The sequence below is a fragment of the Nematolebias whitei genome, chromosome 1, assembly GCF_014905685.2.
Source record: "Nematolebias whitei isolate Nwh7 chromosome 1, NemWhi1, whole genome shotgun sequence".
In the NCBI taxonomy this organism is placed as follows: Eukaryota; Metazoa; Chordata; class Actinopteri; order Cyprinodontiformes; family Rivulidae; genus Nematolebias; species Nematolebias whitei.
Window position 1 is genome coordinate 45,341,111 of NC_056498.1, and position 12,233 is coordinate 45,353,343.

At 44.2% G+C, this 12,233-nt stretch overlaps 2 protein-coding genes across 2 annotated transcripts in view; both read right to left on the reverse strand.

Moving 5' to 3' along the window:
* The window catches only part of LOC119421085, a gene marked incomplete at its 3' end in the record, with an annotated part of 641,076 nt that overhangs the window by 494,117 nt on the left and 134,726 nt on the right, over positions 1 to 12,233 (reverse strand).
* The window catches only part of ikzf1 (IKAROS family zinc finger 1 (Ikaros)), a 37,923-nt gene that overhangs the window by 14,422 nt on the left and 11,268 nt on the right, over positions 1 to 12,233 (reverse strand). Inside the window, exons 2-3 of the mRNA XM_037689129.1 lie at positions 5,037 to 5,303; positions 785 to 952 (exon numbers count right to left, since the gene is read on the reverse strand). Coding sequence (XP_037545057.1) covers positions 785 to 952; positions 5,037 to 5,303 — 435 coding nt within the window. The remainder of the gene's footprint in view (positions 1 to 784; positions 953 to 5,036; positions 5,304 to 12,233) is intronic.

The window sequence follows — 12,233 nt, forward strand, 5'->3', positions numbered from 1 at the left end:
TGGATTTGTTCCTGGTACTCACTGGATATAACTGGTACTCACTGGATTTCTTCCTAGTACTCACTGAATATGTACTTGGTACTTACTGGATTTTTACCTGGTACTCACATGGTACATCCTGGTTATACACCAGAAGTGCTACAGCTAGAAGCTGCTGCTGCTCTTTGCTCTTGAATAAACTTTGTTTTGTAAGACTGATGGTAAAATAAAGGTTTATAAAATGTAGCATTCTGGGGGCATCGATTGTTTTTGCAGCTTTCAGACCAGCTGTGAGCTCATCCGTCCTGTTTAACTTTATTTCTCCAAACTGAGGTTAGAACTCAAAGAGCTATCGACAGCAGGTAGGATACTGATGATTCACAAGCTTTATTCAGAAACACACTTTAATTTGTCCAACTTCATTCTTTAACATAAACAAAGTTTGTATTTTGAGTTTGTTTTAATTCAAAATTTCTGTTAATTTATTCATAACTGCTTATGTTAAATTAATATTATTTTTTTAATAATTATTTCTGCGGCGGCTCATTGGAGTTAAAAACCGGCAGATTATCCCTTTGGTGGTAAACTGTTCAGTGCTGCTGTTGACACCCGCGTCTCATTAGCACATACTTCTGCAAAGTGTAAAAAGAAAGCGTAAAGTGACACGGTATGGACACGGTATCGACACGGTAAACTTCCTCTTCCAGAGCTCTGAGGTCTCTCTGTGTCCACAGCAGAAGTTGATGAGAAGGCTTCCACCTAGCTGTCCTCAAATCAGCGCGAGCAGAAATGAATCGTTTCTCACCTGAGTGGGTGCGCAGGTGGCCGGTGAGGGCGTCCCTCCTGCGACAGGCGTAGCTGCACAGGTGACACTTGAAGGGCTTCTCCCCCGAGTGGAGCTTGATGTGACGCAGCAGGTTGCCCTTCTGGGTGAAGGAGGCTCCGCACTGGCTGCACTGAAACGGACGTTCCCCTGCGAGCAGCACACAGCAGACACGTGAGAACGCGGGAATAGTACTAACACCACGCTAGTATTTACCCAATTCCCTTAAACCAGGGGTTTGTAACTCGCTCTGCGGTCTTTGTAAATAAAAACAACTCGAATCAGAGTCCGTCTGGTCTATAAATTTACTACTTTACCGGTAGTTTCCCCGTCTAAACTTTTTCACTCTGTCCAAGAATGTTCTGCTGCAGAATAATAAATAATAATACAAAACAACTTGGACTGCCTGACACGTGTTTATAATATTATTAAAGATGGATGCAGCGTCTCTGTCTTGTTCCATCCTTCAATCTTTAACACAAAATGTCATTTATTTTTGTATTTTTGGAGCCAGAGAGTTGTGCAGCTCGTTAACAGGCTGTCAATCACAGCCTAACAAAACTTTCTGATTACGCCTGAAATAACTAAACAAAACTAAACATTTCAGTGGAGCTGTATAAGATGAAATGCCTTTTTTGCAGTTACGGAACCATTTTGTTTGTCATTAGCGACACTAGTGGGACTGACGGTGTCGGGGTCAAAGGTCACGTCTGTAGAGATCATGGTCCGGTGGTCGTTAGCTGCATGTTTGCTGCCACAGCCTCTGAGGAAGCACCTCTTAAGACGGTTTTCACCGGCTCGGCGCTGCTGGAGTGAATAATTACAAAATTATTACGATAATTAATAAATTAGTTGATCAGAAGACGACTGAGGGGGAGAAGTCAGACAGTTTGGGTGTTTTAGTGCGTGGTTACGATCAGACTGTGTCTGCAGATAAAAGTGTTTATTTTGAGTTTTAAACTTAGTCTGAACCATCCGTCCGTCCATCCGTCCATCCATCCATCCATCCGTCCATCCATCCATCCATCCATCCTCTTGTTCTGGACTCAGGTCTCGGGGCAGCATCTTGAGCAGGGAGGTCCAGACATCTGTCTTCACGGCCTCTTCCAGCTCTTCTGGGAGGACTTCAAGGTGTTCCCAGACCAACTGAGAGACGTAGTCTCTCCAGTGTGTCCTGGGTCTTCCCCGGGGTCTCCTCCCAGTCAGACATGCCCGAAGCACCTCCCTAGGGAGGAGCCCAGGGAGCATTGTTACAGATGAACCACCTCAGCTGTCTCCTCTGGATGTGGAGGAGCAGCGGTTCTACTCTGAGTCTCTCCTGATAACTGAACTTCTCCCCCTGTCTCTGAGGGAGAGTCCAGCTCTGCAGAGGAAACTCATCTCAACCTCCTGGATCCACGATCTCATTCTTTCATTCTCTACCCATAGAGTTCATGACCAGAGGTGAGGGGAGGAACGTAGACCGACCAGTAAACAGAGAGCTTTGTCTTACAGCTCAGCTCCCTGTTCACTACAACAGACCGGCACAGAGTCCACAACACTGCAGATGCTGCACCAATCCATCTGTCAGTCTCACGCTCCATTCTTCCCTCACTCGTGAACAAAGATACTTGAGTGAATAATTACAAAATTACATCACATCAACTTGGAGCCAGAGTTAGTGCAGCGAGATACTTGAAGTGCTCCACTTGAGGCAGAACCTCGACCTGAAGAGAACAATCAGACTGAGGACCATGGCCTCAGATCTGGAGGTGCTGGTTCATGTCCCAGCTGCTTCACTGAACCGCTGCAGTCAGAGCTGGAGATCACGGCACGATGACGCCAACAGGACCACATCATCTGCAAAGAGCAGAGATGAATCCTGAGGCCACCAACCGGTGGTCGGTGCAGCATTCAATATAATTCAGGAAGATCTTTCTATGCTTTAGTCAATAAATCATGTTTTTTAAGAAGAGTAGATTTCATACGAACAGTAGAACACGGAGGAGTCGGGCCGATGTTCTCATCCTCCTCCTGACATCAGCAGAGTCCTCGTCTGCAGGGTCGCCGGCCTACGAGCGCCTCCACAAGCAGGATGATGGAGCGTCTCCATCCAGCAGCAGGGGGTGGGGGGCTACAGCAGACTGACACCCCGTCTCTCCCTGCTCCCCCTGAACCCGTCGAGTCCCGGCTCTCTGATCGAACACGAGCCTCTCAGACTCAGCCTGCCAGCTCCGTAATGCACCAGCGCTTAGGTCAATTTGATCTCAAATTCTCATTTTTTCCTGCTCTTCGTCTCTTAAATCAGCGCCACATCACCATGCAAATTCTGCCTCATTTGAATAAAGTGAAGAAAACACTTTGTGTTGAGAGCCAGTCTTCCTGATCAGCGCCTCTGGAATCAACCAATATCGAGCCTTTCTGCGTGTTGTGGCATTCTGCGAGAGCGTTTTAATATGTTTCTTTTTTCTCTGTCTCTGAAAGACCCGCCATAAAATAAGAGTCACCGGTGAAGCAGCAAAAATATATAAAGAGGGAAATTCATTAAAAATGCATTTTGGGAGCAAAAAGACTTACCTCTGAATATTTTTCTCTTAAAGCGGGAGGCATTTCATTACGTCTTTTATTCTTCCTTTTTGCATTTACATTAATCTGCCGTTCTTTTCTTCCATTTTGAGTTTCATTAGTCTCTTAAGCTCGATGCTTAAGAGCTTTTCACGCAGGTTCCCCACCACTGGTTTGCCTCCGTCTCAATAGAATATCAATTTAGAATTTTGAAAAACTTTTAATAGCCAGATAATTGTCACTTTGTAGAAAGATCCCTCTTGACTGAAGCAGTTATCCTGTTTATTAACTGGGGGGGGGGGGGGGGGGCTGTACAAAGTTTGTTTCTTGGACTTTTTTTTAAACACGATAACTGATGGAGCTATTAAGAGACGTGTAAAAAAACGAATGAATGCTGATGCTGAGACCTGATTTCATGCTCGACAGGAGAGGCTGAGCGTGCCGTTCCCTCCAGCTACGAGTTCCTTTAGGGGAGATTCATACGGCCGGCGTTAATACGTCTGTTAGCATAATATTTAATGAACCACTGAACGCATTTTAATTAAACTTTCAGGGAAAATTCATCTGCATGCATCTATAAAGCTGGTCAGCTTTTGGTGTCAACCCGATCCAAAATGGCCGTTACAGCCAACTTCCATCCATCCATCCATCCATTATCTTTACCCTCTTCTTCCTTTTTGGGTCGCGGGGGTCACTGGTGCCCATATCCAGTAGTCACTGTGTGAGAGGCGAGGGACACCCTGGACAGGTCTCCGGTCCATCACAGGGACACATGGACAGGTCTCCAGTCCATCACAGGGACACCTGGACATGTCTCCAGTCCATCACAGGGACACATGGACATGTTTCCAGTCCATCACAGGGACACCTGGACATGTTTCCAGTCCATCACAGGGACACATGGACATGTTTCCAGTCCATCACAGGGACACCTGGACATGTCTCCAGTCCATCACAGGGACACAGAGACAAACAACCATTCTCTCTCTCTCACCTAGGGACAATTTAGAGTTACCAATCAGCCTAACATGCATGTTTTTGGTCTGTGGGAGGAAACAGGAGCACCTGGAGAAAACCCACGCATGCACGGAGAGAACATGCAAACTCCACCCAGAAAGGCCCCGGGCTGGGATTTGAACCGGTGACCCTTCTCGCTGAGAGGCGGCAGCTCTACCACCTGCCCGATTGTGCCGCCTGCCAACTGAACTTAAAAACACAAAAATGTCTAAAAGTCAGTCACATCTACAGATGCTGACCTTAAAATTGGTGTGGTAGTAGCTGAGACTGAACACGTATTCTGAACCATTATTTGGGGTCAACCCTTTTTGTCTGTTAGCAAAATATCTCCTGGACCTCTACTGCCAAACACTGATAACGTTTGGTCCAAATCAAGATGGCTGCCACAGTCAAATGTAAAACACAAACAGATGAAGCCCAAGCAGTTTCCCTGCTGTGGTAGTAGCTGAGAGTCATTCACACAACGTCCTCTGACTCTGAGCACGTTCACGGTTTTATCAAAGTCGGATTCCATCTTTTCTCCACCTCAGAGTGAAACTGGACCATGACAGGCGGCAGGTGACGGTCAGTGTTTCTGTACGCAGGTGTTCACATTCTGATTGTGTGGCGAACATGTCAGAGACTTTAATGTATGGGTGCAGAGGAAGGGCAAGAAACATGGCAGATGGCTTACCGGTGTGGCTTCGCTTGTGCACCATCAACACATTGGGGCCAATGCAAACTATCCCACAGATATCGCACTTGAGCTTCCCGTTGGGCAGCCGGATCCCGCCAGCCAAGGAGAAGGCCTTAGCTTCAGGGCTCGGCTGGGAGCCGTTCACCTTGGCTCCCGAGGAATCGACCACGCGCAAGTCTTCCGCGCACTCCTCCTCCACGCCATTCATGTCACAGGCCAGCCCATTCTCCTCATCACTGCGAGCCTCAACTTTAATGTTACAGGCTGGAAAAGAGGGCAGGGGAGGGAGGGGAGGAGGGGGGCCATGATTTAGAAAACCAGCATGGTTCTGTCGTCATGTCAAAGTTTCAAAGACGTCTCATTTATATAAATAATAGTTCAGGAAAATGGTGAACATTTTGCCTCTAGGTTTTAAGAAAGGTTACAAACAGTATCTTACCTGTTGCAGATAGCTCTTTGAACAACCTCAGTTTGGAGAAAAAGTTTAATTATAGCAGGACTGACGGGCTAAAGGCTAGTCTGAACAGAACAAAGTAAGATTGCTCCGGTCTAAACAATAAATAATGCAAACACACGCAGTTTAATAAACATCTTACACTAACGTCAGTTTCACATTCCATGGTTTATACATAGAACCCTGTGCCTTTATCTGCAGCAGCAGCTAGCTGTAGCACTTCAAGGGTCACTTCCTGTAGGAGTTTCATAAAACTACTGTTCAAATAAACATGTATTGCAAAATTACATCAGATAAGATAAAACTTTATTGAACCCACAGGTAATTGTTGTGCCAGAGTTTCAATACAAAGGAGTTTACTACTGTACTAGCTAAGTAATACTAGATGGTAGTAGAAGGTAGCTTATTGCATAACTTATCAGCTGTACTAGAAGCTAAATACTACTACTAAGTAGTTGTTTATAGACTGGCAAATATTATTTATTGCTTCTGCTAATCGCTACAAATAATAATAATAATAAGTGCGGTGTGTTGTCATCATCGTATGTTCCCATACAATAGTTCTCTGCATTTAACCTATCGCACCTGGGATACACCCAGGTGGAGCAGTGGGCAGCTGTGTAAGGGTGCCTTGCTCAGAGACACTACGACATGTGGGAATGACTGGGGATTGAACCTGGGCCTTTCAGTCCCGAGCCGGCTGCCCTGCCTCTACCCCCTCTCAGCCCAGAACTACCCGAGTATGTTGTAGCTGCTGTTTGTATATAGCTTTACTACAGTACTACTAGTTAACAACTCATATCTTGGTAGTATAAGCCAGTAATTGTAATTAGCACGTGGTGCATAGATGATCCACCTTACTACTAGTTAACAGCTACTAATGGCCATGTATTACTAGCTAGTATTAGCGCTTAGCTTAGTCACGCATACGTTCACTACTTTACAGCTAGCTAACAAGTGCTTATATCTAGGCAGTAGAGCTAGTTTAATAGTTAATTATTAGTACGTAACTTTTTTACTGTACTTCTGGCTAACGACTCCTCTTATCCTGCTAGCACTAGCTAGTTGTAATAGTTAGCCATATATACTGTACTACTAGCTAGGTAGTGCTAGCCAGTAATAGTAGCCTAACTACGGTACTACACTTCTTGCTACGGTAATTACTGCTAGTTATGTAGCTAGTAGAGGTTAGCTGTTGTATAACCTACTAAACATGCTTGCATATTAAGTGACTCTTAGCTCACTGTTAGGCATTTTCATCTGCTTTTATTACTATAAGTGGCAGAAAAGTAAAGATTAAATATTAACTTGAACTACTTTGAACATTAGAATATTGGGTTTGTTTTAAACTGTTAAAATCTGCTTTGGAAGTGAGTCTCCGCTAAATGTGAGTCTTTGTCGCCTTAACACGACTCCAGTTTTCAAAAGGTCTAAACAAATTTTGAAACGGTTCAAACAAACGCGCTTGTTTAAACCTTTACACGAGTTAAGCAGACATTTCTAGAAATGATTCAAGATTCTCGTCCAAAACGACCCAAGGTTGTACTAGAAGTGCTGCTTCTAGATGCTGCTGCAAAAGTCCTCATCGTTGACCCCGTTCAGTGAAGCCGACGCCGGTGGACGTCTACGAAACATTTGCATAAACTGCGTTAAAGTTTGTGATTGGAGCCGTTTCAGCTGCAGCATCAGTCCTGTCAGAATTAAACTCTTGAAATACAAACTCATCATGTTCAAAGATTTATCTACAACAGGTAAGATTCTTGTTGCTTATAACCTTTTAACAGAACCCCATTGAAACTATGCAGAATATCCCTTTAATGCTGAGACATGACGGTGCCAGACCTTTCAGAACTTTTTTGACCGTCTATGAATGAAGTCATTTTAAATATAACTTTTAGCATTTATTTTCATCATTTTATTCGACATTGCTCTAAAACGGTATCATAAATAGATGTTTTATTTTCATGCATTGTCATTTATTCTTTTGTTCTACTTTTCAAACTTACTTTAAAACGAAACAGCTTGAGCTCTTAAAAGTCCCCATGAGTATCAGTCAGCTGTGGTTTGGCTTTAACTGGAGAAACTCACGATGGTTCAGTTATTTTTTCTGCTGGACAAGGTCAAGTGAATGAAACTGTCTGACGTGTTCAATACCGTAAAATAGGAACAAATCATAACTATAGTACAAAGAGTGAAAATACTCTGGTAGTTTTTGGTTTATTGGGGCGACGTCGTGCACCTGACGGCAGAGGGAGAGAAACCTCTCGACACCGAGCACCTTCTTCCTGCGTCTCGACGTCTGATCACTTGTGACATTTTAAAAACTGCAAGACGTCGAGTCAAATCTCGTTTTAGTCTTTTTCTTTCTGTGAATCCAGCCGAACAAAACACCAGCCGCCTCCGCAGAAAGAGGCCGTTTGTCTTTTGGCTGAAATGACTTCACACGGGTGGATGGCGTGTCTGCGACGAGATGAAGAAACACGCCGATCATCTCTCACCATCGCACTTCAGCAAAACCAGTGACAGCTAGATAAACAGGAAACAGAGATACAGGAAGTAGAGTGAAACTAGGGACGAGCGCGGCGTTTATCACAGCCAGCAAAGACAAACACACGGCTCCTCGTCGCTTACACGAGAATGTAATCACTCATTTCCTAACTGCTGCCTTTTGACACTTCCAGAGCAAACTTTCTGAAAAAGATTTAAATGTGATGTTTGTGGAGGCATCACGAGCAACGACTCCCAACCAGGGAACTTTTAGAAACATCCTGATGATGCTCAATAATCCAGGTAGAAATATCTAAAAAAGTTGAGTCAGCTCCTCTGGATGATTCTTCTTGGTTGAAACATTTTGTCTTATCCAAAGGACTTCTTCAGTCTGAGGAGCTGCAGCAAACCGAGTCTTATAAATAGCACCTTCTCATGGTGGATCAACCATCCAGAAGTAGCTGTTCACATGATGAAGGACCATGAGCCTAAAGTGCCCTGATGGCTGCTTGCTATTCACAGAGACTGAGTGATTCTAGCAATAACAGCGTTGTAAGAGGGAACTTTCAGAAACGTTTAACAGAACTGGCGGGCGGCGCAGCTGCCGACCTGTGGTCTGATTTCCCCATGCCTCCACCTCTGTTTGTTCAACCGAAGAGGAAGAAGTGGAAATCATGAAATATAGGAATCTATGGGAAAAGGGGAAGCTTCAGAAAGAGGGCCTGTCTAACTGAAATACCAAGAATTATGGAGAAGTGACAGAAAGGGAAGCATGGGAAAGGACTTGTAAAACAGCATGTAACTGAAACTTTTGGTTTTTTTTTAACGGAGAGGCACGGAGAGAGCAGGAGGTGAAATGAAATGTGTTGGATCATGATGGTTTTTAAAACCAAATTCCCTGAGCTCACTCGTCCAGCCTGGTGCAGAAGCTCCTCTGCACAAGGACCACGCTCAGTTGGTTTAAGATGAGGACTAGTGTGACTACACTTTATAAATTAGCTTCCTAAACATCCCATTAATGAGATTATTAGTGAACAGAAAAGAGGATTTTAACAGAAGTCTTTAGTGTTGTGCTGTAGTTCCTCCATAGCCGGTCTGCGTCAGAACCTTTCAGCTCAACTCGCCTCTGATTTTACCGACATGAACGAACGCACCGCAGAATAAAGACCTCATCACACATATGCTAGATTTGTAAAAAGAATAAAACATAATTTATATTATTGGTTGATAAACTAACAACTGGCCTGCAGAGAGATTTAAAATTAAATAACTTTATCTTTGTTTATTTTAATGTTATTGTTGTAATTAACCTTTTATTGATTATGAAACTCCAGCGCTTCGTTTTTTTACTCTAAGTTTACGATTTAACTGGTTTTAAAACAACATCTTGCAATTTCTCTACTTTAAAATAAGTGAATGTTTTTTACTCTGTGGGTTTTGCTTTTGGTGATAATTGGTCGACTCTTTTCTTCAAAGACTATTTCCAGGTTTTAAAATTGGGCCAATGGAATTGTTCCGGTGTGAATGTAGACGGAGTCCTCTGGTCACGGACCTTCTGTGAAGTTTAATCTTCTGTGTCACGGAGACTTAGCTGACGACTTGCAGAACATAACGTTAACAGAACTCGTTCTGTTGTTGTAAAACACACAACCTATTTGTTCTCAGCGGTGGTGTAGTCTACATTTTTGTAGTGGGTGTACTGTAAAAAGTACAGCGGTTAGTACAATGTAATCGTCAATTTATTTTGAGTTTTAAGCGTATTGAACATTTCCAAATTTCTCTGTTATAGTTGAATAAATGAACAACAAACTTTGTACAACAGTTGGCTTTGTATTAAAAACATGTATAATTTATAAAACAGTATTAAAGCTGAACATGTTCAAGTATTAAGTAGTAAGTACAGAAGTATACAGTCATTTGCTGGATAAGTGAATGTAACAAACGAGCTCTGCAGACGGATTGTTACAGAAGTGTTTAACGTATCGATGACACGTGTCTAATGTCACGTATCACTGGACACTTTCAAATGGGTTTGCTCCGTATACCTGCATACTGGACTACACCACTGGTGGTCAGGGATTGTGATGTCGCTCAGTGAAGCCGGATCAACTTGGCGTACCGTTTATATACGATAAACCTCGAGAACACGACTCGTCAGGTGGTTATAACTACGTTCAACTTCAACACCCACGTTTTATGAGTTTGTTCAAAAGATGTACCAGAAAAACAAATATTCATAATAAATGTGTTTATCTCAGGGAACTATTTGAAATACAAGGTTTGGGTTTCAGGTTCTGAACCTGCAGGAGAGCTCAGATAGGAACTGTGAACGGCTCTCGTGGAGACGAGGAAGTTGTGACTAATCTGGGAGAAGGAAGAAAGCTTTTGTTTTATGTTGCGCTTGTCGTGATCACATCCTGATTTTTTTTGTTTTGGGAAGCAAGTGTCAGACAATAAAATGGTGTAGGTCTAACTCTCAGATTACAGACGAGCGGGCGCTGCAGCAGAGAATAAAGGAATACACAATGAGACGAGGGGCGAGCGTTGGCCTGGCACAAGAACCGATCAACCGTCGGCGGTGGAGATGGGTGGTAGCTGCAGATGTATTCTGCGGTGTGGACACGCTGGGAGCCACTGACTTCTGTCACAGCCTGAAAATAACCCTTTTGTGCACAAGGTAGTGGAACCACAAGTGTCAAACCACGGCAGAAACACGTTCTGCACGACTTGCAGGAACACTAAATACAGCCTACTTTTCCCCTCACACATCAACCTAAAAAAAAAAAAAGAAACACTTGCAGCCATGTTTTCGGGAACTGCACAACGCTGAAATAGAAAAAGGTTCTGTCTGAATCACGGAAAGTGAAAGAGAAATGTTTTCCCTGGGACGGCCTCCACCATGTTCAGTTTGTTTCGCCGTGACCTTTAAGTCTCTCTGCAACGCAGCAAACGTGCAGACGACCATCCCAGGCGCTGAGAACGTATTTTCAACAGGAAACAACCGGGTTTTGAGGTTTTTAACTTTCAGTACTTTGAGGTTCCGTGTCCCACATATAGCCCCCGGTTATTGGCCACTTTGTGCTGAAGAGACTGAGCAGCACATGATCCTGATGATTTCACTGGTTCAGGGTTTAATCACTGAGGCAGCCAGGCCAAGATGTACCAGATACTTGCACTTCCCTTCTGCCTTCCTGCGGCCCTGACGTAGACTCTCATACATGGTGGTGGTGGTGGTGTGGGGGGGGGACCTTTTATTGTGTCATCTACTCACGTTAAAACATGCAGAGCGTTTTAAATAATCTGCTGCAAACGGACAAAGCAAAGCTCTTCAGACGCCGTCTTTATTCATTTTGGATTGATTAGATGTTCATCTCGACAGCAGTGAACACAGAAAGGAACGTTGGCGTGTGCGTTTGCAGGTGCGTGACCTATGCGGTGTCATGACGCGCTGATCTCTCTGAGCCCGGCCCGGTTCCTGAACTCTTTATCTCCAGGAGAGCTGAAACTGTCTGATGGCAAGTTCTTCTTAAGAAACTCTTACACATCCTATTTCAGTTTCCTCTTGCGTCTAATTTTTGACTGTGCTTTGCTAATCTTTGCCGTTATCTGGATATGTGGAACAACGCAGATAGTAGAGACGAAAAGAAGCCCGCTTCCGTTTTGTCCTTTTTCTTTTTTTGTCACCGTGAACGCAGCTTTTTGCAACTTGAACTGGAAATTCATTTCAGTATTTTAAGTTTTAAGTGTTTTAAGTTGTGGTGAAGAGGGAGCTGAGCTGTAAGACAACGCTCTCCGTTTACCGGTCGGTCTACGTCCCCTCACCTCTGGTCATGAACTCTGAAGAGACTGAAAGAACCAGATCGTGGATCCAGGAGTTTGAAATGAGTTTCCTCTGCAGAGCTGGACTCTCCCTTAGAGACAGGCTGAGAAGTTCAGTTATCAGGAGAGACTCAGAGTAGAGCCGCTGCTCCTCCACGTCCAGAGGAGACAGTTGAGGTGGTTCATCTGGTAAGGATGCTTCCTGGGCACCTCCCTAGGGAGGTGCTTCGGACATGTTCGACTGGGAGGAGACCCCGGGGAAGACCAAGGACAACATCTCTCTGTTGGTCTGGAGTCCTCCCAGAAGAGCCGGAAGAAGTGGTTGTGGAAAGAGATGTCTGGACCTCCCTGCTCAAGATGCTGCCGCGAGACCTGAGTCCAGAACAAAATGATGGATGGATGGATGGATGGATGGATGGATGGATGGATGGATG